The sequence below is a fragment of the Pseudopipra pipra genome, chromosome 3, assembly GCF_036250125.1.
Source record: "Pseudopipra pipra isolate bDixPip1 chromosome 3, bDixPip1.hap1, whole genome shotgun sequence".
Taxonomy (NCBI): Eukaryota; Metazoa; Chordata; class Aves; order Passeriformes; family Pipridae; genus Pseudopipra; species Pseudopipra pipra.
The window spans coordinates 65724755-65748285 of NC_087551.1; the positions used below are offsets into that span (position 1 = coordinate 65724755).

The window sequence follows — 23531 nt, forward strand, 5'->3', positions numbered from 1 at the left end:
ACCTGGATGCTTACTTGGGCACTTCCGGTGAACCCTCCCAATAAACACTCAAAGCTGCACGCACTACAGAGATTTCATTTGGAGAGATGAATCATCCTCTCCCTCAGGTGGGGATGTAGGGAGTTATGGAAGATATTTCCAAAGATACTGGTAGAAAAGAGACCTTTCATAGCATTGACAGCCATGCCAGAAAAGAGTTGAAAAAGTGGTTAAGAAGGATTGTGAGCCTACAGTTTCACATTCATCATACATTTATTTCTGCAGTATTTATAAAGTTTGGATGTTAGCCACATTCATCTCATGTTTTGAGCTAGAAGAAGTGTTTGATAAAGGATGTCACAGAATTTAATTTTCTTTCTTCTGCTTTTCATCCTCAAATAGGAGACCAACCTTCAATGTCAATCTCATTGGGAAGAGGATAAACTGGTGTCTTCCACCTCTCAAATTAGTGCCCTAGGTCTTAGACTGTAGGCTTCTCTGGGAGCGGAGCATTCCTACTTCAGGGCTGTTAAGCAATACTCAACAGAAAACTTTTCTCCTCTTTGCCTTCAGAGTACTGCACTGCTCTCTGAGTCATAGCAGTACTTCAAAAGGAAAGGTGGTGGGGAATGTACATGTTCGCCTGGATATTACTGCAAGAAAAAAGAGGATAATTTGAATCCTTCAAGACTAAAAAATCTTGTAAAACACAGATCTCCAACTTCCTGAGCAACTGCTCTAACCACAGGACTCCTAAATAAGTGGTCAACACTTATCTTTTCTGAGCTCTTAAAGAAAAGCATCAGGCAGCCCTGTATTCTCAAAGCACTGAAGATTAAGCAAAGTTTTTGTGGCTGTGAATCACACTGTCCTCACATATTGAATTTAGAACCACAGCCGACCACCAAAATCAGAGACAGAGGGCATTTCATACACATCTGCTCCTCAAGTAGTTGAAGCCTCCTTCCAAACAGCACGTTATGTGTTATGAATCCAGCTTGTGAACCCTGGGAATCTCAAGTCTATGTCATGTTACATATTCTATGAAGAGCTGCATATCTATCTTGGGTTTATGAATCCTATTCCCAAAGGCAAGCATGTTAAAGGTATCTCTGAAGAGCTGCGCAAAAGTATTGCATTTTAAAAGGAAGCTGTCAAGTAATTTTTTACAGTAGTCTTAACCAGAAGGTAACACTGGGAACCCCTTGCAAGACAGTGGCAATGTTACAAATTCATTCTCCAAAAAGATGTATCAGCCAGTATCTCTGCTTCAACTGAATGGGCCTAAAACTGAGACAACCGTAAATGCTCTTCTTATCTGTTACATGTGTCTTTTAGACCATATAGGCTAATTCCTTATCACTGGAAAAGATCTAAGGCTAGAAGTGTGACAAATTAGGTGTAAGCTGTTAAAAAAAAAAAAAAAAAGATAGTAAGAAGAGGGTTTTTTTTTTTTAGGCAACAAATTTCCCCATTCAGAACATTTATTACAGAAAAGAGCCTTGTTCCTTATTATGCAAATCTCCCTCTCACCACCTCTGATGTATCGGTTCTACCTTTCTACAAATGCCTGACCTGTGCATGATTGCTGGAAAATTATTCCTGATCCTGCCGCTGAACCCACAGAAGCAGTATTTCCCTCCATGGAGGGATACAGTTCAGTGTTTTGTTGGTATAACCAGACTGGATAAGACCCAGCCTTACCCAGCATAGAAAAACAACTGCCCTAAGACTTGGTTTTTTTCCTCGTTTTAGCTGATGTCACCCAGGAAGTAATGCAGTTCAATTAGCAAAAAAAAAAGAAACCAACCCAAACTGTCAGCCAGCTCAATGTTTCCACTAGGTGGATATGTTGATGGAGTTGTTATCAGAGAAGCTCTTCCAGTGCAAGTCCTGGTGCAGGCAGGTGGGCTTTCCACTACTGTCACTAGATTAATGCAAACACCAGGCTTCATTTGTTCATGCTTTGTTGGACTTTTTGACACTATTTAAGCACCTATCAACATGGTTTAAATTTATAGCTGAGTTGCCTGTTGGACACAGTCAGTTGAAACTGAGCATGTACAGCCCTTCATTTTACTACTTGCAATCAAGGTACTTTTTTCTGAGCTACTTCTTGTATTTCTACGTTCTTTGAAATGCCTTTTGTATAAAGTAAATTATTGATCAAAAAATACAAAGAACTTGTACATCACTGTTGGGTTGAAGTAGGTTTCTTTTCTTTCAGTCTCCATTGCTCTCACATAGTGAACAGCTCTGTATGCCAGTAACTTTACATGCGTCAGTAGTCCCACTGAATAGTTCCCACATGACTTTACTGCTGTAACATTAGGTGCTAACAACAGGAATGCTCTGAATACAAAATTTCACATCCTGTTCAGAGGAGGAGTTGTAAACCTAGGTGATCATTGTCCTTGGAATGGTCATCATATCTCAAAGGCTTGACAATTTAACAATTTCTGTCTTTGTATAGAAAATCCTTGTTGTTGATTCCCTCATGCTCAAGATGTCCCAAAGATAGTGATGAGTGTAGCAGTGAAGCCTCTGGCACAGGGCTACGTTTAAGCCCTAGCACTTTTGGTGGACAGCAAAAGAAGGCAAGAGGCTGATAAGTTCAGAGAGCTTCAGTTTAGGAAACACAAGAGCAGAACTCCATGTGATGGTATTTTCAACTCCTGCATCCATTCATGAAGAGCTATAGATATATGGCAACGTAAGGAATGACTTCAGAATACTGAAGAAAGGCATTTCTTCCAGCAGTAACTTCTGCCTCCAAATATTATCACATAAGTAGTGATGAGTTTTGAGGGCAATCTGTGAAAAATATTGTACGCCCACACACACAGTGATTGAAGCAGAATATGCTCACTGAAGCTGAGAGTGGTATTTCACCATTTAGGAAGCTTTTTCATTAGTCAGCTGTCTTTCAACAGCTAACCCCATATTTGCTACCTTAGATGTTGCTTTAAAAAAAAAAAAAAAAAGGCACTAGAGATTCTTTTCTCCTTTTCCAAGCAGTCTGAACTCTTCAATCCTAAACAATTTTGTCTTGGCATAGTTATTAGACTATGTTACAAGCTTCTGGGAAATATGTTTCAAAATCAGACTGCTTATTGTTTAGTTTAAGCAGTAGTTCTACATCTAAATGTGGGGAAATGCAACTCAGGAAAAAATACGATTGAAAAGAAAACCACGATAAAAACTAAATGAAATTAGTGATCTCATTGGATACAAAGTTGGGCCCCTGATTCTTCAGTTTCATGTATAATCTTGAAATTTTACAGAAGCATTTGCTTGTATACTTAAGGGAGTTTTGCAGGACTCAGTCCAACATTTCTATGTAACTGTCTTCTCTAAACCTGTTTTTAATTAACCTATTACATATTCTGACTTCTAAAGAATGGGATTTAGAAAAGCATCGGGCAGCAGCTTTACTTTATTCCTATTAAGTCAGTGGTAAAACTCCCCTTAATTCCACTGGGAGCAAAAGTAGAGCCATGCCAAGCCCATTTTCAAAATCACGTCTTTAAGGCTTACACAATGCCTTTTCCCTGCCCTTGGTTAAAGCACAGACTTCCCTCTACTGTTGTTTTTTGTGTTCTCTTGCAAAATAAAGCCATGCAAATACGCAAACAAACCTCTGCATTCTAACTTCTGGGAACAACCTATCTCACTGTTTTCTTTCTGACTCTGAGGTTAATATTTTAGAGGAAATGTTTAAGTTTATGGCCCTGAACTGCTGTGAAAGTCAAGCTAGACTCTGAGTACGTTCCCAAAGAGCTGGAGATAAACTCCTGGGTGTTGGCTGGATTACCTTTTCCTGTAAAAGTGACCCAGCATTTTATTGTGTTTCCTCGATTCTCACATCTCCACAGTTTATCCCATTGCTCTGTAACACGAGCAAAAATAATAAATCCGTATCTTATTTTTTTTGGAAACTTTTTCCATCACCATATGTTCGGGGAGCTTGATGCAGCAATTTGATCTGCTATCAAACACATATCCTTGTGCCAACAGACGACAGTTTTTTAATTTTGCACTAGCATAGATGAAAACTCGAATTTTCATACTCTGTACAGAGATACATTTCCCTACTTCCTTGAAAAAGATGCATCTTCTGCCTACAGAAAATAAATAAGTAACTAAGTAAATAAATAAATAGAATTAACCCCTGCTTTTCTCACAAAGAATAGACTAGAGCCCCTCCTGACCGGTGGATCGGGAGTTATTCCCGGCCCCGCTCCGTCCCCCCGACCGGACAGCGGACAGGGATGCCGGAGCCGCCTCCTCTCGCGCCGCCCCCAGCTCCGTGCACGTGCCTGTATGGACACGCGCGAGCGCGCGCTGCCGTGAGCGTGCAAGCAGCCCCACGCGCCGGGGCGGGGGCACACGCGCGTGTGTGTGCGCGCACAAGTGTGCGCGTGGGTGCGCGTGTGAGCGCGGCCGGCATGTGCAGGTGCCGCGCGCCCGCCCCGGGCCGCCGCTGCCGCCGGCCACGGGCACGAAGCGGGCGGGCCCCGACGCCGCGCCCGTCCGCCCGTCCGCCCGCCCGCCCGCGGGGGTCCGGCAGCGCCCGGGCAGCGCATCCCGCGGGTGAGCCCCGGGACCCGCGGATTCGGCAGCCCCGCCTCCCCCGCCATTGGGCCGGCGGCCGCCCCGCCCCGCCCCGCCCCCGGCCGCCCGACAGTTCCGCGCGGGCGGAGCGGGGAGCGGCACCCGCGGCGGCGGCCCGGCAGCGGCGGCGGCGGCGGTAGCGGCAGCACCAGCACCAGCGGCAGCGGCGGCAGCAGCGGCGGCGGCAGCAGCAGCAGCAGCAGCAGCATGGGTTGGAGCTGACAGCGCCCGCCCCGCAAACGCTGCCGAGCGCTGCCAGCGGGGAAGGAAAAAGTTGCCGCGCCCGCCCGAGGAAACTTTGTGTCGCACAGGCGGGCAGGGGGCGGCGGAGCCGAGCCGTCCGGTGCGGTGCGGTCCCTGCGCGGCGCTGAGGCGGCGGGGCGCGCTGAGGCGGCGCTGAGGCGGCGCGGGGGTCATGCCCGCCGCCAGCCTGCTGCCGCTCTTCGGTAGCGCGCCGGGGCCGGGGACGCTGGGCGGCCCCGCGGGCAGCGGCGCGGGCGGCGGGGGCAGGAAAGCGGCGAGCCCCGGCGCGTTCCGGCTGACGGAGAAGTTCGTGCTGCTGCTGGTGTTCAGCGCCTTCATCACTCTCTGCTTCGGGGCCATCTTCTTCCTGCCCGACTCCTCCAAGCTCCTCAGCGGTGTCTTTTTCCACTCGGCCGCCCTGCAGCCGCCGCCGCCGCCGCCCGGCGGACAGCCCCGCGCCCCTCCGCAGCCCGGAGGCGGCCCGGCGGCGGCGGGGGTGGCCGCGGGCGGCGCGGGCAGCCTGGAGCGGATCCGTGCGGACCACGAGCGGGCTCTGCGGGAGGCCAAGGAGACGCTGCAGAAGCTGCCCGAGGAGATCCGCAGGGACATCCGCCAGGACAAGGAGAAACTTCTGCAGGACGCCCGCGACAGGAAAGAAGCTGGGGCCCCTGGGCTGCCCCAGCGCCTCTTCCGCCAGCCCGTAGGCGCCGTGGGGCAGGAGCCCGCCGACCCCGACGTCCGGCAGAGGAGGGAGAAAATCAAAGAGGTGGGTGGCGGCTGCTGGCGGTCCCGCTCATGGGGACGCGCCTCGACACCCCCGTGCGGGGCAACAGGTCGCTGCCAGGTCTGGCGGCGGTGTTGGGGGAGCCCTGACCCTTCCTGCCTCCACCTCCTCCTCCTGCCTGCAGGAACGGGGTCTTTCTGCCGGCCCTCGCTCGGCAGCCGCCGCGCAGGTCGGCGTCGTGGCCCGCGGTTGCATCCTCTCGGTCTGCGGTGCGTTCTGCTGCCGGCTCCGCGCTGGCCGCGCCTCCCAACCTCCCGGCGTTACCGGGTTCCTCCAACTGTTGCAGAGAAATCCGGGGAGGAAGCAAAGCCGAGCGAGGGCCGGCAGGCTGCAAAGCACCCCGGGGGGAGCTGAGGGCCGGACGAGGGCTGGGGACAGCGGCGCCCGGGAAGAGGAGCGGCGCGGGTCCGCCTGCGCGCCCGGTGGGGCATCCCGGGCTCGGCCGCTGGCCGGTGAGCTCCGGGTGTCTCCGCAGGGTGCAGGGGGCCGGTGCCCTGCCCATGCCGCACTGTTGGCAGAGGAGGAGCCGCCCCGGGCTGTCCGGCGCCGGGCGAGTGCAGGATGGAGGTGCGGTCCAGCGCTCCGGAGATGTCGCGGTCTGCCTCGGGTTCGTGCGGTTCACTGTTCAGCGATACAGGCCATCTAAAGAGTTAAGGGCGTTTGGCAAAATACAGTCAATTTAGGTTAAAGCAGTAAAGCGTCACATTGTAGCGTTTTGACAAATTCAACGGTCTTTTTCGGTTGTGCTGCTCGGTTGGTTCAGGTACCAGTTTTAAGTCCTTCCTTACAGAAATTCCCCAAACTGTGTCTAGGTAACGCTGTCATGAGCAGAGCTTGACAGGGTCCTCTGACAAAAGAATAATTTCCCTGATAATACAGTTCAACTTCCCGTCAGTACCGGCTGGTTTATTTATTGAACTGACAATTTCAGCTGCCTGCAGAGATTAGGGTTTATGAATTAATTAGTAGTATGTGTTTCCTGTTCTGTGGTGATGGAAATGAGATAGGAATGAGACTGTTACTACAAGTATTTCAGTGTTTGTGAAACACGGTTAGCCTTATTTGAAATAATTAATTTTTTTGTGTGTTTGTACAGAGTGGTCCAAAAAGTGACCTGTAACATCACACAGAGAATCAGATAATAAGCTATCACAAATCTCAAGTTGTGTTCTGTGATCTAGAGTCCTTGCATCAGTTAGCAAATTGTGCAGCCAACTACATAAGTAGTACAGACCGGTGCAGAGATGTTTTGAAGAGAGAAACTCATAGGAGTGCATGGTACAGACCACATCTTGGAGTATGCAGAGAGTATGTTGTCTTCTGTTTTAGTCACACAGCCTCCCTGAGGCATATGGAACAGTTAGAAATACCAGCAAACTCTTTTTCCAGTTATCTGGAATTGATATGTAGAAGTATTTAGAAGTAATGAGGCTCCAGATCTGATAGACCTGATTCTGTGGTATAGAAACTGCAACAAGTAAATAAACAGGAGGAAGAAGATAACATTTAAGTATGCTGCTGCTCTTGCCGGTCCCACTCTGTGTCAACTAGTTCAAGTTATTTTTTATTATATATAGATGCACGTGTGTCTCTGTGCATATAGTTTGCGTGCTTATGTATGTATAAGTATATATATACATAACCCAATATCTCTTCAATTTTTTCCTCCCTTTCCTTTCTATCACTCTTCTTTCTCCTCCAGTTCTACAGAGCAGCCACCAACAACACAGTAGCCTCCCTAAATGAGACCTTTGGCTATTTAAGCATAGGAGATGACAGAAGGACTGCACTTAGTTTCCAGATCTTTATTTTTCCTTAATACTACATGTTGTTTCTGGGAGTTTCTTTTCCTCCTAATTCAGTATGTGACCTTAACATGTTGTTTACTTAATTGCTCTTGCATTTTTGCAGGACTTTGCCTGATTTCATTTTTTTCAGTTTTTTTCTGTTTTTTTTAAAAAAAACCCTATTTTTTTTGCCATTTACAGTTAAACAGTGTTTCTTGTTCTGTCTTAACTTTCTTCACATTGATTCATATTTTGGCCTTTTTGTTGCTTTTTCTCTCTGTCTTTGCAAGCTGTAATCTACTTTTTTATATTGTTACTTTACTGTCAAGATGGATTTATAATCTGTGGTCTTTTTAGAAAAAGTTTTAAACTGTAACGTTTTTAATTGTGAACTTTTGTACTCTACTGTGCATGCACAGAAAACAGAATTCCTTTTAAAGCTCCTTTCTTTGTGCCTGGTGGTTGCATGCTGGAGATGCAAATGTAAAGAATCTTCCTCCTTTCATACTCTTTTGAGCCTGGAACTTGCATCTGCGTTGTATGATCTGTATCATATACCTAGAACTCAAAACTTGAAACTGTTCCTGTGGATATTTTTGACAGAAAGAAGCAAGTTACTTTAAAGGAAAAGAATGTAAAAAAATAATGTGGGTTTTTTCTGCATTTCTGTCCTTGAAGAGCTCTGTCTGTTCAACATGCCGACATAAAGCCAAGAGGGGAGAGAGCTTACACATGTTTTGTCCATTTATTGTTTCAAATTTTAAGTTAACATAAGTGTTCAGAAGTCCAGTCAGTACAATATCGTTTGCAGTCACAAAACAATAAAATACCTTGACTTTATAGCGTTTCTTAACCACATTTTGTTGTAGAAATTTTAACCATTTTTTCTATGGCATACTCTTTTGTATTAAAAACAAACAAACAAACAAACCAAAACCACAAACCAGAAACAGGGCAAACTTCAAAAAGATGGAAATATAAAGATTCTTGAACCTTTTTTAATATTTAAACCAACATAATAAGACAAAAAGTAGAAAAATAAATGCTAGATGCTTATGTAGCAAGTAAAAGACTTGTGGAAACATGAAGAAGTGCAGATCTTGATGCTGTCACTGCTTTTCACTCTGTCAGAACAGTATGGTTGCTCTTAAAGTCTGTGTGTGGGAACTGCCCCACTGTGTTACACCTGCAAGGCCTGTCAGTGTGCAAGTGTGCCCATACAGGTAAGGGATGTGGGCCAAAGACCAGAGATACTGGTGGGTGCTGTGATATTCCTCTGTTTCTCTTCTGATGATGGGCTACAGGCAAATTTGAAAGAAAGAGCAGTACTGCCAGCAGTGGGGTTTCCCGTTGTGCAACTGCTGTCAGTTGCTTGTGGCTGCTGATTTTTTTACTGGGTGACCTAATATTGCCTGCCCTGAGTGTCTTCCTCATGCCAAATGCTTCAAGGAGACTTGAGAAAAGAGGAACAGTTGATTTTTAGCATACCAGCACACTTGTGTTTTGTCATAACTTGAGTTCTTTGGGCAGTTCCACAAATGATCTGATGACTCTGTGACTTGGGGCAAGGTCTGGATGCCTGGTATACCTCACGCTGGTCTCTGTTTCCATGTCCTGATAGGAACCCCAGACTGTGAATAGAGTGACTGTGGTTTGTGTTCTTGCTCTTCCACTCATTAATTTGAGAGGTGGCTCCTCTTTTGAGCAAGTACTCCTTTGATACCTGTTTCCTATTTGTAAAAAAGGAGTGGAAAGCAATGATGACTCTTACACTCAAGCTCAACATCTCCCAGTCTCTGCTCTTGTCATTGTTGGCTGTGGCTGGAAATCATTATTTCTGATATAAAGGGAGGACGTGCAGGTTCACAGGCAGTTGATACGAACAAAGGAAGTGATTAGAAGAGGATGGTAATAGTGACAGAGGCAATGGAGGCAGGAGATGCATTCTTTCAAACAGGGAAATCTGGCTTGGAGTCTTCTCTAAGTCTTGTTCCTCTCTCTTCCAGAAAAAAAGTGCTTGAATTATTTAGGTGTTAAGAAAATAGCAAAATCTAAACTCTTTATTTCAGAGCAAAGGAATAGAAACGATGAATAAGCTAGCTCAGGTACTAGAAGCTGCATAATCACATTAGTGCTGTGCTCTGCCAGACTAATTAATCCTGCTGAACAGCAAGCTATTGGTGTGGTGGAGCACCATACTAATGCAGCTGAGCTGTTCTTGTACAAAGTAACTAGCTTGGAAACTGTACACATTATTGATCAGAGCTGTTTGGACATGTTTTCAGGATAAAAGCCTCCTTGGTAAACTGGAATCAGCGTCGGAAGAGAATGATCATGCAGTGCTGCAAGTACTTGCGCAGCTCTCAGCTGCTGCAGTCATGTAGTACAAGTCCTGGAGAGGAGAATTTGAGCACCAGTCCTTTGAGCTCAACAAGGCAATGGTCACAAGTCAGCAGAACAGACTCCGCAGACTCCGCTGTCTTTTTATAAAGAATTGAGGTTGCATTGGCAGTGTGAATTCTGAAGCTTCCTGAGTCCTCAGCATTCATTTTGTTTGTTTAACTGTTTTATGTGGTGGCCTTTCTGCAGTTGAGTTGGAAATGTCAATAATGTTACAGGGAAGTTCAGCAGTATCTTGAGGAAAATAAGCTTGTGAACATGGAAATAAAGCACTATTCAGAGATCTAATATGCACTTGACACAGAGCACTTGGACATAATTGGAACTCTTCATTAACAAGGAGGAGTGGTGGGAAAATTAATGAGAGGTCACTCACTGCCGAAGAAAGGCAGTTGGCCCCTTGCGTTTTCCTACGTGCTTCTACCACTTGCTTTCCTACTGCCTGGTATCCTAGTGCTGATGCTCAGGAGGGTCCAGTGCCTGGCTGTGGGGAGTTTTATTTCATGTTAGTGATGTTTACATGAAGTGAGCTTCTTGCTGTTGAAAGAAGTCCCTCCTACCACTTTTGACTGCCTTCTCCCACTATCTACCTTGTGTGAATTCCACTGTGTGCCTCCATAAGCTGCTGAAGTAAGCTGCTCAGTAAACCAGCAGAAAACTGCCAGAGCAAAAAAACTGGATGAATTTCTGCTAAACTTTCTGTCAAGTTGCTGAGTTGAAGGCCTTAATGAAAGGGTTGACTTGGTGCTGGTTTTGGCTGTTGTGAGAGAACAGGTGGATGAAAGGTATGAAACCTCTTTCAGTAGCCTTGTCTTAGGAGCTGGTATCTGATCTTCTTGCCTAGCTTCTCCATTAAAACAATCTCTGCACTGAGACTTTTGCAGAGCAAAGGTTCTATATACTGTAATAACCTTCTCTAGCAGAATGAAGTGCTTCCCTTCAGGAGGTTGTTATCTCCCAACCTCTTTTCTCATAAGAGGAAACACAGAGGCAGAAATTACTGAAGCCTCAGCTGCTGTAGACAGAAATTCAGAGTGCTTTTACTGGGAGGAAGGTTGTGAGGGCCTTTATAGGAGAGGGAAGAGCTAAAATGCAGCAGTTTAAGTATTGAGTGGTTTGGGTTTCAGACAGGGAAAACCTATGTTCCCTAATGGTACATTTTGTTAAGAACAAGATACAGTGAAAGGAAAGGAGTTGACATATAATGAGTAAGCAATGTGGTGATTGCTGCCAACATGCTGATGATGCAATATATTTTGAAAGAAATTTTCTTAAAGTATTCTGTGACCTTAATAGCTCTTATAGCTGTCATTCAGCTTGTTGAAGTTTAAAATTAATCTTGGCTTTCTTTACCCAAAGCTTTAATTACCTACCTGTAATCTTCAATATTTTTGTATCTGCAAGTTCTTTTTGAATGTTTGGCATGGCCTTCCTTGCTGATAAATACTATAAATACTGTTTATTGTAGTTCTTTTTTTTTTTAATGTTTTTATAAAAGACATTGAGGAAGTGAATTAAGTGCTTAAAGACAAGGAATCAAATATGATGACGCTCAGTAGGTACCTTATACCCCTAAACTGAGGGTATCCTCACTTGGCTTCTAGACATTTTCCCTGGATTTGTTGTGAGATTTGTGCTTTTGTGTAGTGGCAAGCTGGAGGTAGTCGGAATTGTCTTACGGTATCCAAAATCTCACAAAACAGTAAGTTAAAGTGCTTGCTTAGGTTTAATGGCACTACAAGATGCAGAAAAGCTTCAGCTGAGTTGCTAAGAGTATGATTCAGTGACTCTATTAAGCATCCTCTTGTATCTGTAACTTGGCAGAACCTAGGGAGATCCAGCCACTTCTGTTGGGTTTGTGGCCTGGCGAGGTACAGAGCCAAAATGGCTTAGTGGAGACCTGAGCATAGGAGAAGCAATGGACCCCCACTAAGCCAATGCATTTGAAAGAAGTGGAAAGTGGAGGAGAATGGACTGAGGCATCTTTATGCCCATGAGACATGAAATAGAGTATACCTTTGCCAAATTAATGTTCTCTTAAGGGAGCCCTTAAGGTCATTTTGTGGAAGGACACGGTTTCAGGTGATTTGCTTCAGCTGCTTTTTTTTTTTTTTTCAGTTGAGAACCTCTTCTCAGTCAAATGACTTGCAGGCAAATGCTTGTCTGATTTGGACATCCCTTGTGAGATGGAGGGATGTCTGTGGGTGACTGTGTGCACATCTGACTGGAATAGGGTGTGTTCCCAATTTCTAGTTCATGTTTTTACAGCCTTACACCTGTTTTCTGTGAGCTAGGAAGAATATTTAATTTTCCTACATTCAGATTTGGTCTGCATTCTCAACAGGTAAATTTATGGAAACTAACTGAATGTCTTATGTAACTGGATCCTTGGAATTGTGGGGAAAATGAAAAGGCTTTAAATATTCAGTGGAAAACATGTGGCTTTCACAGAAAATCAAGAACATGATTAATTCCTTAACTTTATGTAAAGGCAAAATGTAAATTCCAGACACACAGGACTCTTTTCTTGAGAACTAAGTAAGGTGATGTAAAGACGTGAGGTAAAGCTTAAAATAGAATGTTTCCTGTGCTTTGGCTAAAGTTATATTCTCATGGTAATGATTTTGGGTTTAATGCTAGTATAGCAGCCTGTGGCAGCCATTTAATATAAAGAAATAGAATAAAACATAATGTTGGTGAGTACAGTTGCTTAAGGCTGTAGTTCTGTGCTGTGGGCAAACTGAAACAGAAAAATTCCACCTGTTTATTAAAATCCACCATTAAGACCACAAAAGGTCTTATCTCATTCAGAGGGAAAATAAAAGTGGTAGACAGACAGGCTTTGATACCTTCTTTGAATGTTAATGAAAGCACAAGACTTATGAAAAGGAAATGACAGAGAGACAGGAGACATCTCTTCTTGTGGAAGGTAATTCACATCCTTACAGAAGGATCTGTATGACTGTTGGATGGACAGACGTTTTCTTAAAGCTGTCTAAAACATACTGCTGTAAGGATTGTTGAGTGTGTTAACTTCCTCTTCAATTGTGTTGGGGTGTTTTTTTCTAGCTTGGGGACCCAGCATAGGTGTAAATGTCTGCAGTTTTCATCTTGAAGATAATATCTTAATAAGTACTTCCTTTATTTACAAATAATAAATTTGTCTTACTCTTGGCAGAGTAAGTAATTCATCAGGAAAGTGGCTTCGATTCAGTGTTCGCACTGTCTTAACAGTGCAGCACTTACTCTGGTAATAAACTGCCATCTGAGGTGGTACAAAGATAATGAAACACTCTGGTTGTGTGCCTTTTTGGTAACAAACTCAACTATAAATGTGTCTCTGTGTAAAGCATGTTTTAGACATTCAGTTTTGAAGGATTTTGTGGTCTACTTATAAGTTATTTAAAGAACTGTCATCTTACAAATGAGGAAAATAATTGGTTAGAAGTGGGGGGCTATGAATTAAGCAATATGGGCAATGTACCAGATACTCATAGACTGACTCCTTTTGTGTAAAAATCTTCTTTATCCACAAAATTTTTAGGATGATTTTTTTTTTGGTGTTCAGTTTTGGTTTTTTTTCCCACTTGGTTGTTGGGTTTAAGCATGTCATATAAAGAGTATGTGCATGCTTCTGAGAAGCATCTCTGTTTTTCTGTTTTCCTTGAGTCTTTCTAATCGTGTTTGCAAGTCTGTCATGAAAACATAATTGGTGAGTAATGAAGTGCGTGCTTACCTGAACCATATTAAATGAAACCTTTTACAGAACTGTGGTTAAACTGCTGTTTTATCACAGTGCTTGGCAGCCTTGCATGTAGAGTCCAGAAGACTTTACTGTTGAGAGGAAGCAGTTTTGTTTTTCAGGGGTAAGAGCAGTCCATTGACTTGCACAGGATTGCACAGTGTGACAGGTTTCAGAGCAGAACTTGAATACCTGGATCCTGTTTGGTTGTGCCTCACTAAACCGGGGACTGTTGCTGTATCCTGGATGGAGGCTGTCTTTTCTCCTAGCCATGCTGCAGGTCTCTAGCCTGGGCGTGTCAGCTCAATAGGGTCAGTTTAAACCTGGATTCTGGAGTCTGATTTATGGCTGCACATGGGCAGCTGTGGTTTACCACTAAACTGCTGCTAAATGCATTGTTTGTTTCAGGGGAAGGCTAAACCTGAGGTTCCCTGTTGCAATGTTTAGGTCACTATCTGTAAGCTTTTTAAGCAATACTTAAGTGCTGTGCTCCGGTGCTGTTTTGAAGGAAGGCTCATAGAGTAGTAAAATTCAGTTGCCTTTCTTACTCCTTGAAGTCTTCAGTTTGAACTCTGTTGTAACCAAGAAAGGCTTGTATGAAATAATATGACAACTTGCTAAAACTCTTTGCAGTAAACTGATTGGATTTTATAGCTGGTGTTTATGAAGGTATAGGTATTGCTCATTCTGATGCTTCTGATTTTCAAAGCTTTTAAAACAGATTGGATGAGCAAATAACCTGCTGTTACATTCTTATAACTGTTAAACATTCACAGCCCTTGTGGGAACACTGAGATATGCAGTCACTTATGCAAAGGTAAAATGTATGCAAGTGTAAAATCTATTTTCATTTGTCCTCCCACTCTTTCTTGGAAGTTATATGTACCTTGGCTTTTAAATTGTTTTAGGAATACGGCAAGTGAATGGAAGTCTGATTTCCATGAAACATGAGCCCTTTCTCTTAAAGGCAAATCTCTAGTCAGGTAAGAAAATGGTTGAGGATTAGAAGAGATGGTAGGCAATACTGAGCAAAGGACTAAAATGATTCTGTGCAATGAGTGAGCTGATGACTATGAAACATCTGGCTGTTACAAGACTTGGTGTGCATCTCAAAAATTATTTCAGAAGAATCAACTTTTTCTCTGATGCTGGATTGAAACAGTAGTTGAAGTGTTAATGTAAAAGGATGCAGCTTTGCACTTCTCATGTGAAGATACATATTACTGGCATTTAGCAGAGGCAGTATTGTGTATTTTTTATATGAATAAAGTAGAAAGGAAAGAATGTCTGATAATTTCTTCCCAGAATTTTACATCATCTCACTTGTGTAGGGGTGATCTTATTGCTTGGCAACATAAACCCTCTTTTTCAATTATTTATTAAAAGCCAGTGTCTGCTCTTAAAACTTTGCAATAAAATTGCGTTAGATCAATGTGACTTGCTTCTTTAATTAGTATTCAGACCACTATGAGGCTACTTTTTAAAAGTATCTTCATATTTTTCTTTGACTTAGTTCACTGCTTAATATAAATCTCTGTGCCTTTTAAAATTTCTTTTGTTCAGGGGCTGCTTTTGTCCAAGGAAAAAGGAATTAGATTGTGTAAAAGAATACCAAGCTAAAAAAATAAATGTTGCTTTCGAAGCACAGTACTTAAGGAGATAATAGTTTTACTATTTACTGATAGACACGTGCAGATGCAGACCCAGTCTTTTACTCCACTGTCAGTTTTCTCACTGCCTTTGAGCACTGACATCTGTTGGTGCACTGAACGGTGGTATTGATGATAAATCTTTGCCTATACTACTCTCTGAAGGGAAATCTGTTGCTTGCTACTGTGGTTGCAGTTCTCCACCCATCTGTGATTTTGAGAATTGCACTTTTAATTCTGTGTTGGACCTAGGTAGTAATACTAGATTCTTGAAACCTTAAAGAAGAGAAATAGATGTTAATCATTTGAGTGGATTCTGTCCCCCCTCCCCATCATGCAACAGAAAAACTAATTACAATTTAGAGAGTAGAAGAGTTATACATATTACATCTTTAAAAAGTCACAATACCTCAAAACTGCATGCTGCTTTCTTTGTTCTGGTGAGATCATTTGAAGAATCACCACGGGAAAAACTGTGCCGTGTAAAGACAAACTGCAAGTTGACTGATATTTTTATGCCTTATTCTGTAAAGCTCTAGAGTAAGCGTGGCACTGAACCTGAACTGACTGTTCATAGAAATGTGTGTGATCTTGTCAGGGGCTGATGTGACATCACACATCAAGAAGGGCACTTCAAAGAAATGACCTTTCTGAAGAAAAGTCTCTTTATGCAATTTCTTAAAAAAAAAATTGTACTCGTATATTGACAGATGTATTTGTGTATCTCTCCATATGTATGTTTTACATAAGAGTCAAATATGTTGTAAATTAGTCAGTTGTATATAGCCTGTAGCTGAAGGTGCAGTTTGTTGGGGGCAAGCTGTGATCTAAATAAACACCTTGAACAAAGTAAAAGGCATAGGTTTTGTTTTGTTTTACAAATAATAATCTAAATTGAAAAAATAATTATACATATGCTGCAAGCAAAATTAGGATGGAGCAAAGAAATCCTTGTATTTCAATAATCGGTTTTGCTCAAGTTATTTTTTATTATATAAATCTAAACCTTGCAGAAAGTAGGTGCTCTCAGAGAAAGTTTTCAAACTTGAAAACAGTTTCCATATGCAGCCTTATCATCTGAAAGAATTATGGAGACTTGATTGGTCTGCATTTTATGCACACCATAGTCCTATTTGTTCTTTTTCCCAGCCTTCTGCTTACCACAGAATTTTGCTGTTGAAAAGGAGAGAGATTTCGACTTACCACTGGACCTCTGGAGGCCTGATCTCTTGCTTAGAGTAGATCTGACTTCAAAATTAAATTGAGGTGCTCAGTCTTGTGCACCAAAGTGTAGAACACCTATGCAGAGGGAAATTCTATATCCCCTCTGGACAAACATATTCCAGTGTCCAAAGACCATTATGTAGATTTTCTGACTTATTATTGTGTCTAGTTAGAATTTCTCATGCTGCAACTGATGACACTGCCTTTACTCCTTTCATTGTGCCCTACTGAGAATAGCTTGGCTATCTTTTCTCCATGGGTACCCCCTAAATCACTAAGAAACCTCTTTCCTCTAGTCTGAGCAAAGCCAGCTCCATCTACCTCTTCTCATAGGTCATGTGTTCTCTATTATTTTAAAAAAATCTAATTGGTACAAAGGAGCTGAAAACCAAGAACAGGGTTCAATTTGAAGCATCAAGAAGGTCACATAGGTGTTAATTAATTGCTTTCCATCACTAGCGTGCAATGTTGTTAATGCAGCCCATTGCTTTCATCATTGCAAGGATGCCTTGTTTGTTTGTATTCAATGGGTTATTCACCAGGACCCCCAGGATATTTGTTTCTAAGCTGCTTTCCAGCCTGTAAGTTCCTGACGTGTACTTAAGCATAAGATTTTTGCATTTTCTTTTATTTGGTTTCAAGAGGCTTGTCGGCTCAGTCCTTCTATTGGTTGAGGCCCTTCGGGTGGGAGCCCTACAATCCAACTTCTTGATTGCTGAAGTTTGGGGTTATACACATAGTTGGAAGGGTGTGATTGCTCTGTTGTTCGGAGAAATGTCGCGGCTAGCCACGTTAGACTTTACCTGTTTACTGCTATCTTGAGTGAGATTGTCTGATTAGCCACTTTTTTCATCAACCTCGACCAGCCATCTCATCCATGCCTTTTTGACTGCCATAGTGCTGAGGCAGAATGTGTTAAAAAGCATGGTAAAGTCAGGTAAATGGTGTCTGCTGCACTGTTCTCATCCACAGAGCCAGTGGCGTCATCATAATAAGTAACTGGGTTGTTTGGGCACGTTTTGCCTTTGGGGAATTATACTTGCCTTTTGCAAAGTTGTTTCTGTCCTTGATGTTCCTGGAAAGAGAGTCAAAGAGGTTTTGGTCCATTTTCTTCCAAAGATTTGAAATAACCTATCTGCCTTGTAATTCTCTGGATCTTCCTTCTTGCTCTTTTCCTCACTTACCAGGGACCTCCCTTGGTTACTGTGGCCTTTCAAAGGTGATGCAGAGAGGCCTTGCAATGGCATGCAGCCTTTCCTGGCTATTTTGCATGTGTGCTGCCTTCCTCAGTTTCCTTAGGGAAGTCCAGCAGGCAACTGTATGTTAGCTCAGCAGGTATTTTTTTATTTAAAAAATGAGGAAGGATTTACTGGACAAAGAAATTTGGTTGATATAGGGAATACCTGTTAGAATTTTTGAAATACGAGCTATTGATGGAAAATAAAAGTCTTAGTTTCAGGTTTGCCACTTTTGTGACTGTAAATGGGTGACTAGAATACTGACATCTGTGTCATATCTGGGTGATATCATTGCAGAATTTTGAAGTGTCTTTCATCTACATACCTCTGAACAAAGTATCAGTCAGCTGATGTTTCTACATTGCAAGTAAGAAACTAAGGACATGAAAGCTAATATGGTGTCATTTCAAAGTTGGTAGTTTTGGAGTTTGTATTGTAACAGAAATGGATGACATTAAATTAGATTTAAAGCACAGTTCTGTCTGATTTCTTTCTTAGGGGTCTAAGCTTACAAATATATATTTTTTAATTAACTTTCCAAGTGTTTTATGAACTTATTATGGAGTTTACAGCAGGAACTGTAAATATTTTTATAGTAGGGTTGTACTATTGAACTGCACCACCAATTCAGGAGTTCAGTTCCTCAGTATTTGATTTTCTGTCCCTTTTGACATCACAAAGGGGCCTGGCTTTACAGAAACTTGGTTTTGAAAATGAAGTCTTTCTTTACCCTGCCTTGTAAAAGGGTTGGTTTCCAGCATTACAGAGATACATGAGCATCTCTTCATTTTGACATACCTATTCTGATTAGTGATGTGAGAAGCAAAGCTCTTTCCATCTATAGCAGGGACTATATAACCTTCCTTTTGCCCTAAAGTTATGATCCTTGTTGGCAACAAGTTGTCTGGCCCCAACTTTATGATCCTATGTTGTGGGAACAGTAACCACCTATAGTTTTTATTTGGTCCTTAAAGTGTGAAAAGTTAGCTGTAAAACCTACATGCGTACTTTTGGTGTGAACTGAGTAAGTTTGAGGAAGGAGCCAGGTTTTGTGAAGGAGTTAAGCTTGTTTTAACTTTCATTAGACTTTTTTTCCTTACATTTTCTACTGTGCCCAAGTATGGAGGTTTCATGTCATCAAGAAAGTAAGCTATTTTGGATGTTGTTCAGGAATCCAAAGCATGACCAATGGCTGTACACCTCCACTTACGTTTTTGATCAGTGACTTGAAGTAAAAATTCAGCATTTTCCTAAGTAAAGCTGATCCTGTACTCTAAGCTATCGAAGTCACACCACTTGGGTCTCTTGCATGCGAAAAGAAACTTTTAGATGAACAGTCATCTGATATGTATATGCTGGCATTGAGAAAACACTTTTTTTGTCAGCTGTAGCCTGGATCACAAGAACCTAGAAGAATACAACTATTAATGAAATTATTTCAAACACAGAATAGTGCACTGCAAGGTATTACATGTGTTCATTTCAGAGTACCTCTGCAGTAGCTTTGTGGTGTGCTAATTACCCCTTCCTGTGTTCTCTGATGGGGGGATTTTGTGGAGTTTTTTCTTCCCTTTTGGTTGAACACAGTATTTTTGTGATGCCTGTTTTATTCATTATTTTTCATGAGGAGTCTTTCCCACTTCAGATTCATGCCACTCTTTGAAAAATGTGTATGCTTTATTTTCTATGGAAGGAAGAGGCCCAGCGGCTTATGCCGAAGACAAGTCTCAAAAACAGCTTTAAAAGTCCTTTGTGTTTATGTGAACACTGCAGTGTACATAAATGGGGATGTGATCAGCTACCTCAATCAAACACACTTAGTGTCTCTTTTACCAGCCCTACCATATGTCCACATAGAAAAACATTTCCCTAAGAACTTTGGGGCTGATTTTACTGCAGCATCACCAATAACGATTCTCTTGTACTTGGTAACTTCATGTTGGTAACTTCATATTGCTGTGAATGTGCTATTATCTGAAAGAAAATAACTGATTCATAATTTCTCTTGGATATTTTATGCTGTGCTGTAATATGTGGTTTAAATATGCTGTTTATGGGAAGCATCCCATGCAGCATTGTGCATGCTGTAATCAAAATGAGGAAATATGTTACATGCTGTATCTTCTAGCACCACCACACTCCTCCCCCCCAATACTACTTAAATTTCAACTTCAATCTTTTCCTTAAAATTGTTAGGAACTTGTCAAAATTCCCCAAAGATGTTAGTTATATAGAAGGAGGAGAGAAATTTTTCTGATGGGAAAAGGAAAACTTGCTCTTCTTTTGTTTGAAAATGAATAACTAGGAACATCATGAATGTGACTCATTTTACCAAAGAAACTAGCACATAAAAGTGTTTGGAGTGAAGTGGAGGAAGATTTGTATGTGTATGGATATATGAATATGTATATATGTGTTAAGGAAAAAAGTCTAAAGAAAATGCTTATTCCTTCGTATTTGGAATTACTGCCAAAGAAGTAGAACCAAACTGTACTTTTTACAGAGCATACTTTTCTATAGCATGAATATTTGACAGCCTTTCCTGCTTGTATATGAGACTGAAAGCTGTGAAAGGCCCTTTTTTGGCTGGTGAGTAGGGACAAAGTGTTTGGCAGCTCAGATGATGAAAGGTAGTTCTTCTAGCTGTATATAAAGGTGTACTATTGATTATTGTATGAACTCTGATTAAATGTTATTCATATATTTTGCCTTTTGCCCTTTGGACTGCTGGGCATAAAGAACATTTTTGATCTTTGGAAGTGCCATTGCTTACTAACTATAGACCTCTTTGGTTGAGAACAGTATTTGCTTGCGAGTCACAATGTACTTAAAAATAAATTTTATTCATTGTTTTACTGAAAATTCTTATCAGCAGTTCTCAATCAACTTTTTATACAAGGAATTTGATAAAAATTACTTTGTACAGTTAATCCAGATGGTTAAACTCTCTCACTTTGGGACACAATTTTATTCATGCTCTCCAGCTTTTGTGATATGGTTGGTGATGCTGAAGTAGTTATGACCTCAGTAATACCTCCAGGCAAATTTAGAAATAATTTGGGTTCTTTTTCTAACAGAATTTCATTTTTTTAGCATCTGTCTCTAAACGTACTTGATTCTGTTTCTACAGAAAAAATATTGAAAATATATATTGGGAGGAAAAAAATTATTTTTCATCTTCATAACATTTTAAGATCTGTACAGTCAACTACTTCCCGTGAATCAGCACAAACTCATGTTCCTTTCATTCTCCCTTGGACTTTGGCAGTGGACTTGATATTCTAACGAGCCACGGCTCTGCCAGATCTGAGCTGGAAGCAAATTTACCAAAAAAAACACTGCTTTTTTGGCACACACCTTGCCACTGAAAAATCTTTTTCCCTGAAGGCAGAGTGTGTGTGCGCTTATGTTGTTCATAGAAGAGATGTATGTGTACTTAGTGCGAAGGCTTTTAGACTTGGGAGGCAAATGTTTCTGCAAGTGAATGAGGATTGTGGAATATTTGTACTTTTCCTTGAAGCTCTGGTCATATGTTGAAGATATATTCCTTTATTTACTTTGAAATGTGGATGAAAGCCAAGCTAACTAAAACTATAGTTCACTTTGATCTGTAAAAAAACATACCTTGCATGAGCAAATGATTACAGTAGAAGAATATTAGTGTACAAAGATGGGATCACTGAAAGATCCTTCCAGCTGGGGTGGGGGATTAAACTCTCCCACTATTTAGCTTTTAAGGTAACTCTGACATCATGGCATGAAACTGGCATTTCCCAATGCTTTTTTAAAGCGTTCTAGTATCCTTTCATTAGTATTGAGAATGGAAACAGAGGAAAAATCAGGGCACTGCGGTGAAAGTGGGTTTCCTCTCTTTGTGGCCGTATCTGTCGGTTTCAAACACAGCAAATGCTGCTCCACATGGACTGTGGTTCTTCAGAAAGACATCAGGAAGCAATTTCTCCTAAAATCAATGAAAAAAGCACCAGACTTCAAATATTAAACAAATTTTTCAGGGCACGTGTTTTGGAAGACTGTAATTTTTGAATTTGAGTTTACTTAATACCATCAGGAGACTTCAAATGTAGATATATTTCTGATGTGTTGCCTCTCTTCTATACCCTTCTTTTTGCATTCTGCTTGACACTGCCTTGGGTTTAGTATGTAGTTTGATTACAGCACTAGCTTGCACCAGCAGGCATTGTTGACTTTTTATGCTGACTTTAAAACTTCCTCAAAAAATGTAAAATACTTGCTCACTATTTAAACTTGATAGTTTCTTGCTCTGGCATCTGTTTTTTACCTATTATTAGCAAGTAGCAGTAGCATCATATGTAAGGCAGGCATGAAGACAGCTAGAGAAATTGAAAGTCTGAGCTGCTGCATATTTTAATTCCAGTGATGTGTTTGTGCGACCAACTCTCTGGCTTTTAGTCTTTGGCCAGAGGTCCTGATATGAGACCAGTTCCAGTAGCACCATGTACCAGAGCAAAGCCTTCTCTCCTGTATTGTACAGCCCAAAGGCTTTCCTGCCACATATCTCTACTCTTGAATGGGATGTGAAAAGCTCTAGGCTTCTGCACCGCAGCTGTGGGCCCTGACTGGTGTGGCACTTCTGGAGGGGTCTGCTTTGATATAGCTGGAGCAATGATTAGTGCCCTATTTCAGAATCAGTAGCTGATGAACACACTGCCTAGTAGCTTTTGTCGAAGCTGCTATGCTAGGGTAAAAGGACTAAGCTCAAAACTGTTTTTTTTTCCTTAAGAAATGACAGCCTTAAAAGAATATAGTCTATTAATGGGTAAAAGTAGAATAGAAGGAAATGAGTCTCTTCTGTTCAGCAGGGTAAGGCAGTGACAGAGTTGGCTTGTTTGTTTTTACAATTGACAGATGGGACAATAAGATTTCCACTTCAATATACACATCAGCACTTCAATACCTTCCTTTGCTAGTGCAGGTAAATTTTTAACTCTCAGCTGACCATGTCAGCTAGAAGTTTGCGAATATGGTTAACCTAGTGTGTTGGGTTGACCTGGCTGGAAGTCAAATACCCACTAAACCTGCTCAATCTTTCCCCTCCTCAGCTGAACAGGTGAGAGAATATAATGAAAGGCTTATAGGTGGAGATAAGAACAGGGAGAGATCACTTGCCAGTTACCATCATGGGCAAAACAGACTCAACACGGGGAAGTCAAATCCGAGTAGGGTAATGAGAAATAAAACCAAATCATGGAACACCTTTCCCTCACCTTTCCTTTCTTCCTGAGACTGACTTCCCTTCTAATTTTCTTTACCTCCTACTCCCACAGCCATGCAGGGGGACAGTGAGCGGGGGCTGTGGTCGGTTCATCACATGTTGTCACTGCTGCTGCTTCCTCGTCAGAGGGAGGGCTAGTCAGACTCTTTCCCTGCTCCAGCTTGGGGTCCCTCTAACAAGAGACAGTCCTTCCCAAACTTCTCCAACATGAGTCCTTCCCATGGACTGCAGTTCTTCACAAACTGCTTCAGCATGGGTCTCTTCCACAGGGTGCAGTCCTTCAGGAACAGACTGCTCCAGTTTATATACAGAGAATGACATTCTATGATATGGAATATTCCTTTGTCCAGTTCAGTCAACTGTCCTGGCCATGCTCCCTCATGGCTTCTTGTGTGCCTGCTGCCAGAGCTTGGGATACTTGAAAAGTCCTTGACTTGGATAAGCACCACTTAGCAACGACTAAAACATCAGTATGTTATCAACATTATTCTCATACTGAATCCCAAACTCAGCACTCAGCACTGTACCAGCTACTGGGAAGAAAATTAACTCCATCCCAGCCAAAATGGGGACACCAATACAGGTTTTCTATTCCATGTCTTTGGCAGACCTAAATC

The 23531-nt window shown here is 42.1% G+C and overlaps 1 protein-coding gene across 1 annotated transcript in view; it reads left to right on the top strand.

Annotated features, from left to right (window-relative positions):
• Positions 1–4742: 4742 nt before the first annotated feature.
• Positions 4743–23531, top strand: part of MAN1A1 (mannosidase alpha class 1A member 1) — a 147771-nt gene continuing 128982 nt past the window's right edge. Inside the window, exon 1 of the mRNA XM_064649663.1 lies at positions 4743–5602. Coding sequence (XP_064505733.1) covers positions 5009–5602 — 594 coding nt within the window. The 5' untranslated portion in view covers positions 4743–5008. The remainder of the gene's footprint in view (positions 5603–23531) is intronic.